This window comes from Arachis hypogaea, chromosome 13 (genome assembly GCF_003086295.3).
Source record: "Arachis hypogaea cultivar Tifrunner chromosome 13, arahy.Tifrunner.gnm2.J5K5, whole genome shotgun sequence".
NCBI classification, from domain to species: domain Eukaryota; kingdom Viridiplantae; phylum Streptophyta; class Magnoliopsida; order Fabales; family Fabaceae; genus Arachis; species Arachis hypogaea.
Window position 1 is genome coordinate 16,635,965 of NC_092048.1, and position 21,121 is coordinate 16,657,085.

Genomic DNA, 21,121 nt, shown 5'->3' on the forward strand with positions numbered 1-21,121 from the left:
GTTGGTCAGACACAGGATCAGTAGTTCTTCTCTTCCTAGGACGACCAGGGGGTCTCTTGATGGCAGGTGTCACTGGCCTAAGAGCATCTGATGTCTCCCGAAATTCTTCACTGTTGACAGGTTGAATTGTTATACCATAAGTGGCATGCATGGCATCCTTGGTAAGCCACTCATGCACAAAATCTTCAGACTTCAAGTTAAGCTTCCGTAGCCTTGAGATTGCAGCAACTGCATGTTTACATGGCATGCCTGCAACAAAAAACCATATATTACATGTGTACTCAATAGAAACAACAAATTGGACTTTACTAGAGAATTACCAGTAAGCTGCCATAGATTACAAGTACAGGTCTTTTCCCTTAGATTAACCCCAAGCTTGCTTTGGCATCTTTGAACCTCAAAGATAACTCGTTCATCGTCTCCAGTCCACTCAGCTGTCCACTTACAACTTTCAGGCTTAATGAATTTGTCCAACCTTTGCTGTTGAACAGGAGCCAATTTTCTATGATCATTACTTAACCTCTTCTTATGTCCAGCCATTTTTCTCATTATTTAACACCTCAAATTCTCACACATTGTCAATATCGGCTTGCTCCTATACTCCACAATCTTCGCATTCCAAACCTCACACATATTGTTGGTGATGTTATCAACCTTCAGATAGTGTGAGAATTGATTTTTAGTCCATGCAGATTCACGAAATCTGGAGAGATACTCCCAAGCAGGCTGGTTCATTGATTTCAACTTGTCCATATTCGCATAAAATTCTGGAGTTGTTGCACTCCTAGCACATTGCCATACCAAACCCTTCGATTGTTTGTCTTTCCATTGCTTAACAAAGTTTTTCCAAATGTGGAGGACGCAGTTCCTGTGGTGCGCCCGTGGCATAACTTCTTGAAGAGCAACCTCCAGTCCCTTCCACACAATAGGCACACAATCATTTGATTACTAATTCAGATGGGCATCAATTCAATAATCAACAGAAAATCAAGTACCAGCACAAAAGTAATTATCAATACAACATCAATTAACACATTAATAATTAACATACCTTCTACTGATCCGAAATAAAATTCCATCCATATTCAGTGCAAGAGCCTAGGTCCTCCTGGAGGAGAGTTAGGAACCACCTCCATGTGTCAGTACATTCACTATCAACCACAGTGTAAGCAATGACGAAGAAGTGGTTGTTAGCATCTTGAGCAACGGCTGAAAGGAGGTGCCCACCAAAATAACCCTTTAGGTGACAGCCATCTAGCCCGATTAAAGGACGACATCCTGCCTTGAACCCACGCTTGCATGCATCCAATGATATGTATAGCTTGTCAAACACAGGTGGTGATTTAGGTTGGGGGATCACATCTACTATAGCTGTTGACCCTGGATTACTCCTATGAAGCTCAGACAAGTAATCTCTAACCTTCCCAAATTGCTCCTTTTCATTTTCTATAACCTCCTCTCTGGCTGCCTTCAAAGCTCTCAATATCATTTTATAGTGGATATGCATATTATAATCCTCTTTCATGTGCTCTAAAGCCTCCTTAGGTGATAGCTGCGGCTGTGTGAGCAACCTCTTCACTAGCTTGCTTGTAACCCATGATCTACTTGCCATGTTGCTTGTCATATTTCTACCAGAAGTGTGCTCCTTAACATATGTTTTGATTTGAAAACAAAGTTCCTGGCTGTTCCAGAAAGTTAGGATTTGTGATGCGTGAGTATCTTTCCTATCTTTTTCTAATGAATTTGCATTTAAATTATTGAGTTTAATCAAGAATTAATTATCTTTTAGCCACTATGGATGCTACTTTGAGTCTTGTGCAATTCTGTTTATTTTAGGTAGTATTTAGCTGAATTTGATGGAGTTTCTGCAGAAGAAGAGATGAAGGCGAATGATGCTGTCAACCCTGACCTCTCTACACTCAAACCTGAATAACTCGAGCTATAGAGGTCCAATGGACGTGATTTCAGTGGCGTTGGAAAGCTAACTTTCAGAGCTTTCCAACGATATACAATAGTCCATACTTCTTCTCCGAACTCGCTGCCAAGGCTGCACCTAACTTGAGATTTCCCAAGTTAGGCGCAAGACACAACAATAATACGCGAGATTGGTCTTGCCCACTTCAAGTTAGGCGCACTAAAGCCCAAGTTAGGTGTGGATCCTAGTGAAGTCAAGTGGTCCCCATCCATCGATTGAAGATTTGCTGATTGCTATAATTAATTCTAATTTAAATTCAAATTTTAAAAATAGGAAAAAATATTATTTTTTAGTTTTAGAAGATAGATTTTAAATTTATTAGGATTAGATATAAAAGGATCCCAATTAGTTAACATGGGGATTCCATTCCAGACCACCACAACATTATTCCAATTTACAATTTACAATCCTTATTTTCTCTTTACCATGAGCAACTGAACCTCCACTGTTAAGGTTAGGAGCTCTGTCTATTTGTATGGATTGATTTTATTACTTTTTCTATTTTAATTTATGCATGGATTTATAATTTAAGAATTGTTTTCGCTCTTCATCTTATGAATTTGGGTGGAATGGAAGTATGACCCTCTTTCTATTTGAGTTCTTGTATAACTTGGAAAAGCTCTTTACTTGAACAATAGCTTGAAAACATATTCTCCTAAATTTTAATTATCTGGATTTAACTGGATACATCCTTTTATTTTTGGGTAATTAGAATTTTTGTGGCATATAAACTGAAATTTGATCATGTAGCTTCTAATTGGAATTAATTGACCAAGGAATTGACAGTTAATGAATTTTAGAGGAGACTAGAAAGGTCTAAGAAATTAGGGTCTAGTCACATATAGTTTGCCATAAATTAAATCCTACATAATTAAAATAGTTAGTAAGAAAAGTTAATCCAGAAAAATAGATAACTCCCTTAACTATCTTCTCCATATTTTATTCCCAAATTAATCATTTTTCTATCTACTTTTTAATGCTCTTTGAATATTCAAACACTATTTTCTGTTTGTCTAACTAAGCCTATCAAATACTATTGTTGCTTAATCCATCAATCCTCGTGGGATCGACCCTTACTCACGTAAGGTATTACTTGGTACGACCCGGTGCACTTGCCGATTAGTTTGTGGTTAGAAATTCCGCACCAATTAGCCAAGGACAGTCCTCTTCGGCACACTTTGCTCTCACTCTATGCTTTTTATTTTTTACATACTCTAACTCTTTTCCTTCGAAAACAAACATGTCCTTCAATGCTTGCTTGAATTGTGCCATGGTGTCAAACATTTCTCTGATTTCAAAATCCACCTCACCATAACCAGTGTCATCATCAAATCATGAAATTTAGGCTTTCTACCCTCATCATCAGAAGAAATTGGAGAGTTGAATGCTTCCGACTCATACTGATATGGCTTGTTAATGTCAGAATCTAGCTCTTCCCAAATGGGCTCATCATTGTCACCTGCTCCACGCACTACATTTGGGCTTTCATCTTCTCCAGCCTGTTGCCCTTGCCTTGGCCCATTAACACCCTCATTCCTATCCAATATATGCCTTCTTGTCCTCCCCACATATCTCTTATTTTTTTCTTCTTCGTTTTAGGAGATAGGCCATCATCATCATTAACTTTTTCCTTCACAGGTGTCAAAGTTTTCTTCTTAGGTATTGCTCTCTTCTTCTTAGGTGTCATTGTCTTTTTTTTTGGTGTGTCCTTCTTACTCTTATTCCTTGGCATGTTCCTTGACCTTAACTCCTCACTACTACTGCTGCTTAGTGTCTCATAACCAGGTGGGGGAGGCTTATAAGCCTTATCTTTAGCGCTCTCATAGCCATCATCAGTGGAGGAATCACTCAAGTCTACAGGTGCAGCCCCTGCTTTATCCACAACTGGCTGGCTCACAGAATGCTCAAAATACACATGCAACTCATCAGTTTCTAAATTTGCCATCTTGTTATCACACATCTGGTTAATTTCTTTGTCACCTTTTAAAATGTGGAGGCCAGCCTCTAGGTAAGGGTCTTGCCAATACATAGCCTTGTACTCTGTATAACCTAACCCTTTGAATATCTCCTCTAAATCCTTAAAATTAACAAAGTCAATGTCCAACTTGGGGAATCTCTCCACCTTACCATCAAGGTAGCTGAGCATTCCATTATCGTCTCTCTGAAACCACCCCCTATGGTGAAATACTGGTATAATCTCAATAGCCATCTGCAATCTATAAAATTTACTCAGTAACCCATAAATAAATTATTATTAACAGACATTAATATACTCAAAACAGACAGAAAAACTTTACTCGAAGTAATGATCCAACCCTAGTGAAAGTGACTGTTCTTCACAAATGTAAAAAAGTACACATATCATATTTTATGGTGGTCCATAGTAAGAATACTTCCTTCAGATAAACAAATGAAGGACCACAGTGATGTCGTTTACAAACGGGCATACAAACTCACCTCTAAAAATGGAAGTGTAGCTCTGTCAGTAGCACGTCACCACCTCCATCAGCAAACGCCACGTTATTGCACAGTTACTTGTCCTCGCTGGCTCTCCTTTGTCATCGTTTCTGACGGGAAGCCTGACAGTCTCTAGCGTTTACGGTAATTCTTTGTGTGGATGAGGGCAAAGAGTGAGAGAGTGTGTGATACTTCAGGGAGAGAATGAGGAATGTATGTTAGAATATGATTCCCTTGTGCATCAAAACGGCAACGTTTTTGCTGATTGTGCAAGGACTTAATTGTCTCATCAAATCGTTTGAATCCACGTCAGATAGTTATCGTTACACGTAGGATTTTTCGGTTATATTTTACGGAAGAACTGTTACAGGGTCCTTTTGGTCACACGAAGAGAATCGATGAGAACCGCGTTGTTAATTTCTAATGGTGAGGGAACGCCAGGTCAATTTTGTGAATAGTTAGGGACCGGGGAGGGGTTTTATTTAAAACACAGCTTTTGAACTAAATTAATATTTATAAATCAACTCCTACAACTTTTTTATTTTATAAAACCTCCTTGGTCCTCCTTAGAGGACCACATTATTCTTTCCCCATAGTATAACCAGCCTTAATTCAAAAGCTTCAGGAAAGTTGTCATAAGAGTCATTCATTTCAGGATTTTCTTTTTTTTTGAAAAGGTCATTCATTTGATAATTGCATTCAAGTGATCATAATGAAATATACATTGACCTTGAAGATCTTCTTCAGTTATCAAACCAATACTAATATTCCCATCGAAAAGTGATATATGTAGTGATGGTTGATTCCCAAGAATCAAGATGTGAACCATCCATTTAAGAATCAGATGAAAATAAAACTATTTGGATTATAGTCATGCTGCTTCTGCAATGGTGACACCAAAATGTGACAATCCAAAATCCCTTGAGTGACTGCACAAGTAGGGCTAAAAGTGAAAAGTCCGCAATTTGCTATATTTGGAAACAATGTGTCTCTGTTAGTCTGTTATCAACTTCCATCCAAAAATGCATGTCTATTTTCATTATTTTGAATGTGCTACTTCTGAAAAACTTCATAAACTCACCAGTAATCACCACATGAACACCTTCCATCTCTAAAATGGTGAAACCTAGTGATATCTCGCATAATAATCTCGCGACCTGTGAGCTTAGAAATCATCTTCATCACTGTGTGGCAATCACCGCACACACGAAGATTCTTGGTTATTCTGATTGTGACTCCCGGGTTAGTGTTAATAAGAGCAAAAGCAAGAGCCAACCGCTCACTATGATCCCAGAGCATCCTCTCCTTTACTTCTTCCTCCACATCATAGAGAACAAAACCAGTTTCAGGCTTGTATCCAATTTTTTTAAGCTGCTCATTCAGTTCTTTCAATTTGGCGAAAATTTCATCTGATTTTTGGTGCAATTTATCTCCAACAAAAAATTGATGAACCATATTATTTAACTCAACAAAACTGTAACTAGGTGGCTTGCTCAATCTCCTTTTCTTCACCAATTTCCTCACCTTTTCAACATCCTCCCACCGTCTCTCGGCAGCATATATGTTAGCAAGACAAACATAGCCGCTTACTTCATTTGGATTCAATTCAAATAGTTTCTCAGCTGCAATCTCAGCTAACTTGAGGTTTCGGTGTAATCTACAAGCTGAAAGGAGAGAAGTCCATATATCCTCGTTGGGTTTCAATCTCATGTCGTTTATAACTATATATGCTTCATCTAAGTTCCCTGCTCTGCCAAGTAGATCAATCAAACAGGAATATTGAGTGTGCCCAGGCTCCATATTGTAGTTTCTCATCACTTTATAGAATATTTCTTTACCCTCATCGACTAAGCCAGAATGACTGCAGGCCGATAAAACTGAAGTAAACATGCCTTCATCTGGAATAATATGTTGACCTAACATGTCATAAAAGAGGGAGATAGCCTCTCTTCCCCTCCCATGAGTTCCAAATGCGGTAACCATAACTGTCCATGAAGCCAAATTTTTTTCTGGCATCTCGTCGAATGCTTGACGTGCATGAAGTAAACTTCCACAGTTAGCATACATGCTAACAAGGGCAGTTCCCACAGCAGTATTTACACCAAAACCCTTTTTGACAATATATGAGTGAACCGATGAACCCAATTGCAAGGCGGAGGTTTGATTACAAGCCCCAAGTATACAAATAATAGTCACCTCATCAGGAATCAAACCTCCTATAAACATCTGACTGAAAAGCTCCAAAACTTCAAAAGCATCTCCATGTCGCTCATAACCGGAAATCAAAGAATTCCAAGACACGGTATCCTTCACTGTCAATCCTTCGAATACTTTCCTAGCAGCAGACACTGAATCACAGTTGCAGTACATGTCAATAAGAGAATTCATCAAAAACTCATTGCACAGTGTACCACCATTCCTCACAATGTAACCATGAACCGCTCTCCCCATACTCAAATCCGTAAGATCACCACAAGCACAAAGGAGTGAAAGCAAAGTAGTCCCATCTCCATCAACACCAGCCTTTCTCATGCAACTATAAACCCCCAAAGCAACCCTTGCCTCACCGTTCTTCACATACCCTGACATCAAAGTATTCCACGAACTCAAATCCCTATGAGGCATTTCATCAAACACGAAACTCGCGATCCCAATTTCCCCAAGCTTAAAATACATTGACATCAGCGAATTCGCAACATAAATATCAGACCCCAACCCACTAACCATAACCAAAGCATGAACCTTTCTACCCATCTCACCAAGCAAAAGATCACCACACGCCTTGAGAACAAAAGGGTACGTGAAATTATCAGCCTCGACACCGAAACTGAACATCTCACGGTACATTAAAAGGGACCTCCACGGAAAACCGTTACAAGCGTAACCCCTTATCATTGAGTTCCACAAAAAGGAGTTCTTGAGCGAAATTTCGTCGAACAGGTGGTGTGCTTCTCTCATTTGGGCACATGAAGCGTAGCAAGCTGCGAGCTTTGTTCCGAGGTAGGTGTTGTTGAGGAGGGTGCCGCAACTGATGACGTGGCAGTGAAGCTGTTTGGCCTGTGAGAGGGACTTGGAGTTGGCGAGGAACTGAAGCAAGGTTCCGCATTCGAGAGAAGGGAGAGGGAAAGTGTGGGTTGCGAGAGGAGGAGGAGGGTGTTGTGGGGAATGGGTGAAAGTAGTGAATGTGGTTGTGTTGCGTGGTGGTGATGGTGGTGGCTTGAGTTTGCGTGTGAGTTTGATTGAATTCATGAATCATGGAGGTGGAGGAAGAAGAAGAGCAAGAAGACGTCACCAAGAAAAATAAAAAAGTTGTTAGCTTGGAAGAAGATTCATATATTCGCAATAAAGGTGGGAAAAATCCGAAGATGTTCTTGTGACTTTGTGAGTAAGAGAACAGTAATGTCAAATTAGTTTCATACAGACAAAATAGAAAAAAAGAATTTATTGCGTTCGCTTCATCCGAAGGTACTCCAAATCCATTATGTAATTTCCATTCATTTTTAAGTTAATTAAAATGACTCGTTGTCCTGTATAATTCAAAATTTTTTCTCTTTTTTCTCTTCATTTTTTACTGCTGCTTCTTCTTTTTCATCTTTTTCTTCTTCATCCTCATATTCTTATTTTATTGTCTCAAAATTCTTTTTTATTTACTCTCTTGAGACGAATAAAACCAAGAAAAAGAAAAAAATATCAAACAAAAAAAAGAAACATATTAATGACATTGTCTGATTTAAAATTAATTTTGGATGTGTTTTTATTCATGATTCAGTCTTATTTATGTATTTGTTTTCGAACTGAGTTTATGTGTCGTAATCATTATGATAAATTCGGTTCATTTCTGAGTTAATTGTGTCGCAATCCATTATGTAATTTCGGTTCATTTCTGAGTGGATTAAGGTGTATTTGGACTCGTTGTCCTACACAATTCAAACTCTTTCTCCTTTTCCTCCTCAACTTCTATTGCATCTTATTTTTCCTCTTTTTCTTCTTCATTTTCTCCTTATTTTATTTTCTCAAAATTCTTCTTGATTTACTCAAATTTAACACAATTTCTGAGTTATGCAAATTCTTTACCATTGTTCTCTGCTTCTCTTTCTTTCTGAGTTAATTGTATCGCAATCAATTATGTGATTTCAGTTCATTTTTGAGTTAGTTGTGTTGCAATTGTTATGTAATTTCGGTTCATTTCTGAGTTAATTATGTCGCAATCAATTATGTAATTCAGTTCATTTCTGAGTTAATTGTGTCGCAATCATTATATAATTTTGGTTAATTTCTGAGTGAATTAAGGTGCATTTGGACTCGCTATCCTGCACAATTCAAAACTCTTTCTCATCTTCCTCCTCATCTTCTACTGCTTCTTCTTCATCTTCTCCTTCTTATTTTATTTTCTCAAAATTCTTCTTGATTTACTCAAATTTAACATAATTTCTGAAGTCTACAGATTATTTACCATTGTTCTCTGCTTCTCTTTCTTTCTGAGTTAATTGTGTCGCAATCAATTATGTGATTTCGGTTCATTTCTGAGTTAATTAAACCGCATTTGTTCTCGTTGTCCTACTCAATTCAAAACTCTTTCTCCTCATCTTCTACTGCAATAACAACAATAACAGCAGCAACAAAAGAATGACGATGAGAAGAAAACACGCGAAGAAGAAGGAGGAGAAGGAAAAGGAGGAACGCAAAGAAGAAGAAGACGAAGACGACGATAACATAAAGTCCCGTGAATCTAAATGACTTGATTGGAAGAATGATATGTGTGCATGTAATCACACTATTTTTATTGAGAGTGTCTTTTGTTAGTGTTAAATCTACTTGGTTGAATTTAGATGACAATATTACTTGAATGTGTAGGATGCAAATCTGTATACAGATATCTTTATTAATAACTTTTATAAATAGTAAGCTATTTAAACTACTAAGATGGTATTTAAAAGTTCTGACAAAAATAACATTAAAAAATATTAATGACAAATAAAATTTTAAAAAATTTAAAAATATGATAAAAAAATAGATATTAAACATATATTTTAAAAAAATTTAGAGATTATATTTAATATATTTTTTAATTATCATTATAAAAATAATTTTTTTTATGAATGACTAAATTTTTTAAAAAAATAAAGAAAATTTAAAGATTAAATTTTGTTTCGAATTTTTTTTGTACACATTCTAAATATTTATTCAAATGTTGCCATAAAAATTCAAATTAAATGGATAAATCGTTTGCTAAATACAAAAATTTTTTTAATCACTTATAAAAATATAATATTTATTAATTAATTTTATTGTATTTTTAAATTAATCAGTTGTTTTATCAATAATATCTTTTAGAGAATTTTTTTTATCACTTTTTAGGTACAAATTGGTAGGTAATTCTAACTATTATAATAAATGTTAAGCTACTAACTATTAATTGTGGGTTTAGCTAATAATCTAATCTAATATGTACTATAAGGCTACGTTTAAAAAAAAAACTAAGATTAAAAGATAAAAATTAAAAAATGAAGACTAAATTAAATTTTATTATCTTGCTTGATTTAAGATAAATAAAAAAACTGAAACATTAAAATTACTAAACTATCTCTTTTCTCTTTTTCCCTTTTCTCTTCAACTTTCTTCCATAGTGCCTCAGGCTGCAACACCACCACTATTGCCCACCAACAAAATTCCTTTCTCTCCTCCTCTTTAATGTGCAGATTTATTGTCATTCTCTATTCTCCAACAGCACTTCCTCCAAAAGTTTTTTTTGTGCTCATGGCTTACCCATGTCGTTGCAGAATTCACTATTGCATTAAAGCACAAATTAAAATTACTGGTAATAAAAAAATTTAAATAATTTATTTTAATAAATACACAATAAATATATTAAAAATTTAAAATTTGTATCTTTTTTATAAAATTTTGAATAAACTACTATTTCTATCCACGAAAGTTGAAAATGCTGACATATCTACCCATAGAAAAAGAAAATTACTATTTGTACCCATGAAATATGGATTTCGTATAACAAAATTATCCAAACACTAAAAAATTACCTAATATCCTTAAATTACCCTTATCTTCACCACCACACCACCTCCTTCACCCAGTCACCTTTTTAACCTTAACCCTCCTTACCCAGCCACCACCCCCTTTTCCTTTCTAATCTCAAATCCTATCACCACTCCCTTCACCTAACCACCTTTCTAACCCTAACCCTTTTCACCCAGCCATCACCCTCCTTTCCCTTTCTAATCTCAAATCCCACTACCACTCCCTTCACCCAACTACCTTTCTAACCCTAACCCTCTTCACCCAGCCACCACCTCCTTTTCCTCCAAAACTCACACACGGAGACATTACACACACACCCCCACTCGAGGAAGAAGAAGAGAAGAGGAGGGGGAGGGAGACTGCATTGGCAACGTGGGGACTCGCTGTCGCTATCGCATCATCGCTGCCGTTGTTGAAGGAGCCCGAAGAGGAGATGCGAGCCAGAACCAAGGAAGAGGGAGCTGTCGCTGCCGTCGCGCCCTACTGCTACCGGCTCCGTCGCGTCTGTCGCCACCATTGATTGAGTCCGTCGCTGGTCTGGAAGGAAGAGAGCGCGCAAGAGATCAGAGAAGGAGGAGAGGGCGATGGCGCCGGTGGGTGTCATTGCCTCCATCGTCGTCGACGCTGTTCAGTGAGGGAGGAAGAACCGTTTTTTCTCTTTGCTTTTTCTATTGTTGTTGTTGTTGCTTTATGTGAAGAAGATGATGATGGAGGTATAGTGGTGGTGGTGGTGGTGATGGTTGTAATAAAGGAAATAAGATGGTGGTGCCTTTGAACTCAGAGTTTGGTTTAGGCGAGGGCGAGACAGGGAATGAGAGAAGGAGGGGTGGATGATACGGATGATGATAAGGGTAATTTGGAGATTTTATGTGAGTTTTTAGTGTTTGGATAATTTTGTTATATGGAACTCATATTTCATGGGTACAAATGGTAATTTCCTTTTTCTATGGGTAGATATGTCAGCGTTTTCAACTTTCGTTGGTAGAAATGGTAGTTTACTCTAAAATTTTTTTAGCTGATAACTTTATTATTCCTTAAAAAAACATGTTAACTAAATCGATGAATTATATACATAAATAATAAGTTATTATCTACCAACTACATCTTGATTTTAACACTTCTCCTTAAACTTCAGTACATAAAAAATATGCATCAAACTTAGAAAAATAAGTTTAGAAAATATTTTTTTGATATGGTGAGATATCAAACTATCAAAGAAGAATCTCTTTATATCTTAAAACTCTTTCTCAAGTTAAAACTTAATAAACTTTAAATTTTTATATTATTATAAAAAACGAATTGAACTTAATAATTTGATTGAAAAATCTGATGATTTGATCAGTTTAGATTAATACAGAGATTATTTTTGCATTTTAATCGGTCAACAACAGTTAAAATCCTTAAAAATTGACTAGTTCGGTTTAGCTCGACACAAATTGCATGCAAAAAATAAGGAAATTTGTATCAAAATTTAATCTCTAAAGTCATTTTTAGAATATATATTTAATAATTAATATCTAGTTCTTTTTGTTGCAATTTTAAATCTTTCGTGGACTTATTTGTTAGGGTTAAGTATAATTTTGGTCCCTAACGTAGAGGCCGAAAATTTATTTCGTCCCCGACCTTTTTTTCGCTACAAAATGATCCCCAAGGTTTCAGTTTGTTTTAAAACCGTCCTTTGGACCAAAATGCCCCTATCCTTTCTTCCCCAAAATCATGCAAAGCACCAGCATAAGCACCAGCAGAAACACAAGCAGAAGCACCAACAAAAGCAACAACAGTTGTTAATTAAACATAGCAGCAGCAGGACAACAACAACAACAACAACAACAACAACAACAACGAATCACCAATGAAACAACAATGAAATCAAGTAGAAACAGAAGAAGTAGGAGCAGAAACAGAACAACAACAATAATAATGAAACAATATAATCAATCAAGCAACTAGAAACAACAATAATAAAAAATTAACAATATAATCAAAGCAAAAGCAGAATGGAAGAAGAAGCGACGGGCGGACAGTGGCGGGATCACAGGCGGCGGTGCGGTGGTGCAGTGGTGCGGCGGTGCAGTGGTGCGGCGGTATGGCGGTCCCCTTCTCTCCCGGCCGTTTCTCGCCCCCCCTTTCTTTCTCTCCCCACCCACCCGCTTCTCTGTATCCCTTTCTTTTCTCTTTTTCTTTATTTATTTTATATTTATTTTATTTTATAATTTTTTAATGATGGGTAATTTGGTAATAAAAAAATTGGTAAAAATGGTGATTTTAAAACAAACTGAAATCTTTGGGACCATTTTATAGCGAAAAAAAGGCCGGAGACGAAATAAATTTTCAGCCTCTACGTTGGGGACCAAAATCATACTTAACCCTATTTGTTATTAACATTTTTAGAGTTATTTTTGTTAGCGATGTGAACTTTCGAGTACTATTTTAGTAGTTTACTCTTTAAAAAAACGAAAAATCACAAACCTTTATAAGGCTACTATCTTTCATCTTCTTTTAGGCTAACATATTTCTTATGATTATTTGTGGTAATTATTTTATGAAAAAGTATAGAAAACCAGCTAGTAGTGCAACTAACTAGAAAAAAATATTTAAATTTAAAACAACACCTAAAAGAATTACCCTAATTTCACTTTTCTTCCCATTCACAATTAAAAAAACAACCACATGAACCCTAATCCTCCCATCCACCATCAGTATACGCCGCCCTAGTCGTCTTCCACCCTCATAGTCGCGCCGCCTGAAGTTGTCGTCGACTGTCGCATGACCACCGTCTGTGATGCCATCCAAAACGACGAACCACCTAACGTGAGGATGCCTGCCGGCCAGCAACATCGCCGCGTGATAGAATGGTGTCGTCCGTCGTGTCGCGCTGTGACGAAAATAGTTCAAGCGCAACGCCTCACATAGGCAACGGGAAGACAACGACACTCGCGCGACGAACACACGAAAGAGAGTTGTTGCTCGTTCGCCGTCAACCACCCCTTGAGCCGCACACTACACCGGCGAGAGAGAGTATAACGCTGTGCGCCACCAACCTAATTCTCTAAAACGTTGAAGTCCTTGTTTTTTTCTTTGCCATGTAAACAAACTCCTCAAACGTTCTTCTTCTTGATTTTGGATATTTTTTCTCTTATATTTCAGATGTTTTTTTTTTATATTTTGGATGTTTTTTATTTTAGATTTTTTTTATAGTTTTAGATGTTTCTTTCTTAATTTTCGGATGTTCTTTTTCTAATTTTTTTGGATATTTTATTTTGTTAGTTTTTGAAATTTTTAAAATTTTTGAATATCTTGTTTTTATTAAGTTTTGGATATTTCTTTATATTACCTTTTGGATGTTTGTTAGTTGTTACCATTTGGTTTTAGATAATTTTTTTAAAATTTTGAATTTTTTATTAGATTTTAAATATTTCTGATGTTAATTTGAATTTAAGTTTTTTCTAAAAAAAATTTTAAAAATTTTTTGGATACCTCATTTTTTGCTAAGTTTTGGATGTTTTATTTCGTTATGTTTTAGATGTTTTTTTATTAGAAAAAGTTTTTAAAAATTTAAAATAATTTTAAAATTTTTAAGATGAATTTTAAAAATAATTTTATAATTATTTTAAATGTTTGTTATTATTTACTTTTAGTCTTTTAGATTTTTTATTATGAAATTTTTTTATTAGGATTTAGATATTTTTCATTACAATTTAAATTGATATTTTTTTTAAAAATAAATTAAAAAAAATAATAATTGACTGCAATTAACTATACTCTTTGTTAATTACATGATGAGATTAATATTTTCGATTAACTTTTTTTATCTAATTTTTTAATTTTATATTTATTCTTTTTTAAATTAATCATATTATTATATTATACACTATTTTTAAAATCATTATTAAAGGCAAAAATATTTTTATTAATTATAATATTTTTTTATAATTATTTAATATTTTAAAAAATATTTAAAATATATAATAGAGGTAAATTAATTAATAAATTATTAAAATTTTAAAATAATAATTAATTTAAAATAAAAATTCACATGTAATTGTCTTCATATAAAATTGTTAGTTGAGAACCGTTAAATAATTTAATATATTTGAATAAATTGTTATCTAACATCTGTCAACTATCAATTTTACATAAAAACAACTGTACATACATATTTATTTTAATTTAATTCAAAAAAATTTAAAAATACTTAATATAAAAAAATTAAATTAAATTTTATATAATTATTTAATTATAACAGAATCTATTAATTCAACTAGTTATTGAAAAATTGGATATACTACTACTCCCACTTATTAGTGCATCTTATTATAATTTTTATTTTTTAGAAACTAAAATAAAATCTCATTAGCAACGATAAAAACGGCTTCGTGCATTCTTCCTCGGTTCCTTCCTCCATCGTGATTAGGGTTTTTTTTAGGGTTTCAGTTGGCTCTCATTTCTTCACCAACGCTTCACTTGTTTTCCAGGTCACTCTTTTGATTCGGTACGCTAATCTTGATGATATATATATACTGCGGGTGCTCTAGTCCTGTGTTCTCCATTCAACCATTGATTCTTTGTATTTTTTAATGATTTTTTAAATTCAACTTTATCGCGTCCCATCAAAATTGCAGCTTGCAGAACTTTTGTTATAATAGTGAGCTGTTATTTAGCATGGTTTAGCACTTCCTTGAATTTCTATTGCTTGATACTGTAACAGAAATCAAATCCTTATTTCGTTTAATGGACACTATGGTGTCAATCTGATCCATCTAACCGTAGTGTAACAAATGCTTACACCATTTTTTTTTGTCATTCTTTTAAAACTAAATAATTGCATAGCTTTATTCATATGATTGCACTTTGCAGGGTTGGATATGAGGTTATTTAAGTGATTGATTTTTGTGGCTTTGGTGTGTTGTAGGTTGTGTACATAGGTGTTGGTTAATGATGAGGCGGCAAGGGGGGCGATATGGTGATCCGTCTGCCAATACTTATGTTGCTTCTCAGATGCATCATCATGTGGGTGGTGGTCAAAGGATGGAAACCAAGCCTGATGATTTTGAGGGACGGCTAGAGGCCTTTACGCCCGAGCGAGAGAATCCTTATGCAAATTCTAAGCCTGAGGGTCAGTGGAGATGGGAAGTGGATGAATCAAAGATGTCAAATTCAATGGCTTCTCGAATGTATAATGAAGGCAAGATCTATTTACCACCATTTTAGTTTCTTTATTCACATGCATATTCTCTCCTTTGTTAACGCAGTTAAGTGTTGCATTTGGATTGAAAAGAATTCTATATTGCAAACTTAGGAAGTTCTTCTTGTGGACACAAATATGTAATATTTTAACTGCTTCATGGTTACAAAGTATTGATAGCTAAAGCTTTTAGTGAACCCATTAGTAAACTATCAAAGTATGGCTAGTTATTGAGATCCCTATCTTTTTCCTTTGCCAAGGTTAATATATACGATATTTTTGTCATGAATCATGAATTGTTTAGAATAGTCAAATATTCGTCATCTCAAAGTAAGAAGTTTGCTTCATAGGGGTGGTTTGACTGGTTTCACTAGAAAAAGTAAGACCTACAACACAACCATAAAAGGAGCCAAGTTTGTATGATATAGATGTTGCTTTTTCATGTAATGCACATGATAACAACTAGGAGAAAATATAACATATTATGACACTATTTTTTGGTACATAACTACTTATCACAAAATGCGTTGATTTTTATTTATTTATTTATTTTTTGGCGCTTTTTTTGTTTTTTTTGGGGGGGGGGGTGTGGTTGGGGGAATGGGAGAAATCATATTAGTATTAGATGATGATGACAACGATGATATTAATAATATATATATAATGATTCAAAGATAATAATATATTGTGACATTGTGTAGTTATCTGGAACAATTTGGTTATGCTATTTTAATATATTACTACATGCTTTACAAATATATATAAACAAAAAGTAAAAATTGATATAACTTTTTCTAAATAATTTTTGGAAAAGAAAGTAAAGATGAGAGAGAACTCTTCTCTTCTCTCTGTTCGTAATAGAGATAGATAAACTCAGTAATTGGATTACAAATTTCTGAAGTATAGGTTGGGTTCAAGTTGACGTGTTACTTCTAACTAGAAAAATTGCCTCTGTTTTGGTAAACATATTAGAAGAGCCGTTACTGGTTAATACAGTTTTAGTAAAACCACTGGTATAGCTTATAAGTTTGTTACAATGGTAGTCTTGTTGAGCAAAAATTGTCACATTTTGTAAACACACATGGCAATGGCTTTCGATTTATATAATGGTTATGGTTTTCAAACTGCTGATTTTAGGGGAACCGTTACATCCTTCTAGTGTAGGTCAAGGGGGTGATGCTTCAAGGTCCTATTTTCAAGGGCAGAGACCTGATCCTAAGTTGGCTTTGCAGAACCAGAGCAACAATGATTCCCGATCCCAGGCTCATGAAAAGGATATGGATGTTGGATATGAAGGAAATCATTTATCTCGGAGTTTTGAAGGTCTTGAACAGAGTTTTCATGATGACATTATTAAACTAGCCAAAGAACTGAATGATGCTGAAGATGCAGAACATGCTCGCCACAGAGAGGTCAGTGTAACCTTTCTCTTGTTTTCTTCCATTTTCTTACCATATTACTTCTTCATCATGGTGCACTCTCGATAGATTGAATCCAGAATCCACTAGGACTTTTGGCACTGTGAAAAGGGGTGAAACATAGTTTGCCGTTTGGAGTCTAAAGTGCTTAGTGAGTATTTATAGTAGTATAAAGTTTATAAACTAATGATAATAAATTCATGAATAATATTATTGACATTATGTTCAACTTACATACTATATTACTATCAAATTATTATGTTCAAGTCTTCAAAACATACTATATTACTATCAAATTGTATTCTTGTGTATGAAACTTATTCTTTGAAACTATGGGGTTTTTAGATAGGGAAGAAGGAAGGAGAGAATGAAAGACTGTGGAATATTGTGACAAGAACTCTGATGATTATGTTGTGATGTGTTACAAGAGAGAAGCACTAATATCAAAATGTATGAAAATAATCATAAAATAATAGTAGATATCAAAACCGATCCTAAGAGACAGAGATATTCTTTGATGTATTAGATATGAGAAAGGTTTGATGGGATATTCTCTTGTTTCCAACATATTCCTAATGTTCATTTTAAAAACCTGCCTTGCTTTAACTTGACAATCTAACTGACAAAATGCATGTTTACCTGTCTGAGATTTGAATACTCTAGCTTTGTTAGAGGTCATATTAAACATGTTTTTGTGCAACTGTGTTGTTTATTAAATCGATAAAAGTTTAGTGTCCTTCACTGAAGTCATAATGTAATTATGAGGAAGGGGAAAAAAAGCTTCCAGCAGTGTGGTTGAGACTGAAGGAGGTGCGAGTTGGGGCTGTGATTAGAAAGAGAGAGGGCTCGAGTGGGGAATTCTCAATTCCATTGAATGAGGGAACCACCACCTCAGAACTCGAAGGTGCCGCCCAAGCCTTCTTTTCCCCAAAAGGGGGTTTAGGCTTTGGCATCTCTTGTTCTGTTGTTGTCTTCTTCCTCTTCCTCCTCCTCCACTAAATCCTTTACCAATCCTCTTTCTATTGTGAATTGAGCTTTTCCCCACTATGACAGATCCATTATAATTACACTTGATATGAGCCCCTTTCCCTCCATCTTTCTCTATGCTTTTCTATTGTTTTTATTTTATTTTATTTATTAGTTCAAGGTTTGGGAAGCAGTCACTGATGATTAATTATTAGATTAGGTTGTCTATATTACTCCCTTTGGGTGCGGCCCTTTTCCGGATCCTGCGTTAACGTGGGATGCTTGTGCATCGGGCTTCCCTTAGTTCAAGGTTTGGGGTTTCTGCATTGATTTTATTTTGCACGGGAAAAGCATGTTACTTGTTGGAGTCTCGGTGTTCACAGAGAAAGCTTACCTGCTTATTTTATTTTCCGATGAACATGGCACCCTTTTCTGTGCTTCTACATAAAATGAGGAACTGCTTTTAAGGGGAATATGGCGGGTTTGATTTGATTGGGAAGCGACCAGATAACCATATGGATGCTATCTGTAGGCAACGAGCTTTTCCCATCTCACTGGTCTACTGATTGCATCCCACATTTCTTTGTTCTCAATTATACAAAAATATTTAAAAATTAATAATAACAAATTGAAATTCCAGAATAAAAACTTTTTGTTTTGGCTAGTTCTGCACAGCCTTTGGCAGTCTGTTTATTTAATACCCTGAACTTAGAGTGATTCTGCAAAAACTGGATTTATATAAACTTATACACTTGATACAGTATTAACTAACCTTTTGGGTACTGTTGGATCTTGATATTGTATCTTCACTCTGTGATTGTTATCCATTTTGATATCATTGGACTGTGCAATGTTTGTTTATGAACAGCATCATTATTATCATTTTCTTAAAATCTGAGTTACGTTCATCTGTCAACTATTTCCGGCACCAAGTCTATTGCTTCCGCCTGAACCTCCTATGCTTTGAATTGCTAATGGAATAAATGCGATCATGTTGAGACTGGATATTGAAAGCACGCAGTGGCAACATGACTGAAATGATTTTATTTGTTGAATAAGTAATTTAAGAAATACTTATTATGTGAAACTTGAATCGGTATTTCTTGCAAATTGTTTAGCATGGCTGAATTAATGCCATGTTTCTCTAAATTCTGTTGAGCTTTAACAAAGTTCCCCGCATTCTTAATTTTCAGAAAATAAATGCAATCAATACACAGTACGAGGAAAAACTGGCCGCACTCCGGGCCCTTCATGCTAGTCGGAGAGCCGAATTTCTTCAAAGGGAATCCCATGCGAGACAACAAAAGTACCAACAGAACATAAGGGATCCATACCCCAGCAGCGCCATGGCTGCTAGAGACCCTCAGGGTGGTTACAATACTGTTAATGCTTCAGCTGCTGGCGGAGAAGCGCAGCGAGGATATTCTGCCGAACACTTTATTCCTTACAGAGAGAGGGCTCGGTTTCTTGGTGGCTCCAGAGATCAAGGATTTGAGACTAGAAGCCAATTTCCAGGAGGGCGAGTCTATGACACCGGTTCACGCTACTACAATTGAGTTTTGACCCCAAATATTCAACTTGGATTTTCAAATGTTGAATTTTCTTGACATGAAAGCTACCTCATTGTACCTTTTTTATTACACTTGTTTGTGGAAATTAACGTTTCTTGGTAGCTAAGAATCAAAATTTGGAGAGGCACACGTTTTTATTGTCATATGGATGCACTGTCAAAGATGAATATTGTCTCTAATGCACCTTTGTGTTTGTATGATTCATAATGTACCTTGTAATCAAATGATTAAAGATTCAATAACGTATCATTGCAATTATTCACTTTGATGCACCATAACACCACCTATCACCCCCTAAGCTCCTTATATCTGTTATAACTTCGAAGTAAATGTATATAATCATAATTTATAAACCGAAAAGATAATGATATATTTAATTGGTACGTTTGATATTGACAGGATAAGGCCTTATTGTATAAGATTTAGTAAATTTTTTAGTTTAATTTTGATGTATCAGTAAATTTATTATTCATGTTAATAATAGCATCGGTGTAGTGAAAAGTACGGACATTGTATTAAGAGTATTATCATCGGCGTCGTCATAAAGTAGTGTAATACTAAAACCCTATATACAGGATACAGCTTGTCACAACCTACACATTACGGCACCTTCGAGGTTTGCAATTTATATTAAAATAAAATGATGTATTTGGAAGATACGTGATAAACTAAAATGTAATAATTGCATGAATTTTTTTTAAATAAATAAAATAAATATTTTATTTATTGAAATAGACAATTTGTAGTATTTTTATTAAAATGCATTCTATGTCATATTTTGTTTATAGGTAAACGAATTAAAGTATAAAACGATGTGAACATATCACGTTTATACACGTAATATGTAATGTTCTTATTTTATTTATAATGTAAAGGAAATACGTATGGTATTATTTGGTGGTATGTAACGCTCTTATCAATTGATTGAATTTTTGGGTGAGAATTCTCCAAAAATATCCAAACTATGTGTCATAGGTGGCTGTGAATCTTTAAAAGATGTTTTGTTAAAATATCAATGAAATTTTGCTTTCCATAATTAAAATAATATTTTTTATAAAACATCAATAACATTTTTTTATAATTAAAAAATATTTTTATAACAAAACGTCAATGATGTTTTGTATTATTACTATAACAGTATAAAAATTTAAACTGATTAAATGTTCTCATATTTCACACTAAAATTATTTATATATAAAAAATTTAACCACAAAAGTATCATAAGTTAAAAAAAATAATACTAAGGAGTTAATATTTTTTATCAATATTAACAAACTTTTTTAAAATTATTTTATTTTCTTAAATACTATATCTTAATTTATAAATTCTTAATCTTAAGTCTTAAATTATAAACTTTAAATCCTCCAAAAAATAAAAAATTTTAGAATTAAAAAGAATTATCTAATATTCACTAGAGTAAATGTCATTTCCAATTCATGATTATTTACTCAAAACATAAAGTGTTCCTCTACAACTCAAAGATTTTTAATTAGTCTCTAACCATCTAAGTAAT

The 21,121-nt window shown here is 34.6% G+C and overlaps 3 protein-coding genes across 6 annotated transcripts; 1 reads left to right on the plus strand and 2 right to left on the minus strand.

Moving 5' to 3' along the window:
• Positions 1-552: 552 nt before the first annotated feature.
• On the minus strand, positions 553-1,624 carry LOC140177462 (uncharacterized). The gene is made up of 2 exons (XM_072210573.1): positions 1,160-1,624; positions 553-915 (listed from the first exon to the last, which is right to left on the minus strand). Exons 1-2 carry the CDS (start codon positions 1,622-1,624, stop codon positions 553-555), a joined length of 828 nt encoding a protein of 275 aa, XP_072066674.1.
• A 3,679-nt stretch (positions 1,625-5,303) lies between these two features.
• On the minus strand, positions 5,304-7,681 carry LOC112737478 (putative pentatricopeptide repeat-containing protein At3g11460, mitochondrial). The gene is made up of 2 exons (XM_072210574.1): positions 5,514-7,681; positions 5,304-5,361 (listed from the first exon to the last, which is right to left on the minus strand). The coding sequence occupies exons 1-2, from the start codon at positions 7,679-7,681 to the stop codon at positions 5,304-5,306; spliced, it is 2,226 nt and encodes a 741-aa protein (XP_072066675.1).
• Positions 7,682-14,772: 7,091 nt separating this feature from the next.
• Positions 14,773-19,870, plus strand: LOC112737479 (uncharacterized). Of its 4 annotated transcripts, none has more exons than XM_025787397.3 (4): positions 14,773-14,960; positions 15,381-15,653; positions 16,818-17,065; positions 19,231-19,870. In XM_025787397.3, exons 2-4 carry the CDS (start codon positions 15,404-15,406, stop codon positions 19,591-19,593), a joined length of 861 nt encoding a protein of 286 aa, XP_025643182.1. In that variant the 5' UTR covers positions 14,773-14,960; positions 15,381-15,403; the 3' UTR covers positions 19,594-19,870. The 4 variants fall into 4 exon arrangements, with proteins under 4 accessions (XP_025643182.1, XP_025643180.1, XP_072067403.1 ...); XM_025787395.3 differs by having other exon boundaries at positions 14,782-14,960; positions 16,791-17,065; XM_072211302.1 differs by having other exon boundaries at positions 14,782-14,943.
• The last annotated feature ends 1,251 nt before the right edge of the window (positions 19,871-21,121 follow it).

Bases quoted from the DNA above. Each gene is read 5' to 3' on its own strand.
- LOC112737479 (XM_025787395.3), top strand. From the start codon at position 15,404: ATGATGAGGCGGCAAGGGGGGCGATATGGTGATCCGTCTGCCAATACT. The intron at 15,654-16,790 runs GCAAGATCTATT...TGCTGATTTTAG, and splicing joins TTCTCGAATGTATAATGAAG to GGGAACCGTTACATCCTTCT. The intron at 17,066-19,230 runs GTCAGTGTAACC...CTTAATTTTCAG, and splicing joins AACATGCTCGCCACAGAGAG to AAAATAAATGCAATCAATAC.
- LOC112737478 (XM_072210574.1), bottom strand. From the start codon at position 7,681: ATGAATTCAATCAAACTCACACGCAAACTCAAGCCACCACCATCACCA. The intron at 5,362-5,513 runs GTGAGTTTATGA...CTACTTGTGCAG, and splicing joins TGTTCATGTGGTGATTACTG to TCACTCAAGGGATTTTGGAT.
- LOC140177462 (XM_072210573.1), bottom strand. From the start codon at position 1,624: ATGACAAGCAACATGGCAAGTAGATCATGGGTTACAAGCAAGCTAGTG. The intron at 916-1,159 runs GTTGATAGTGAA...ATTGTGTGGAAG, and splicing joins TCGTCATTGCTTACACTGTG to GGACTGGAGGTTGCTCTTCA.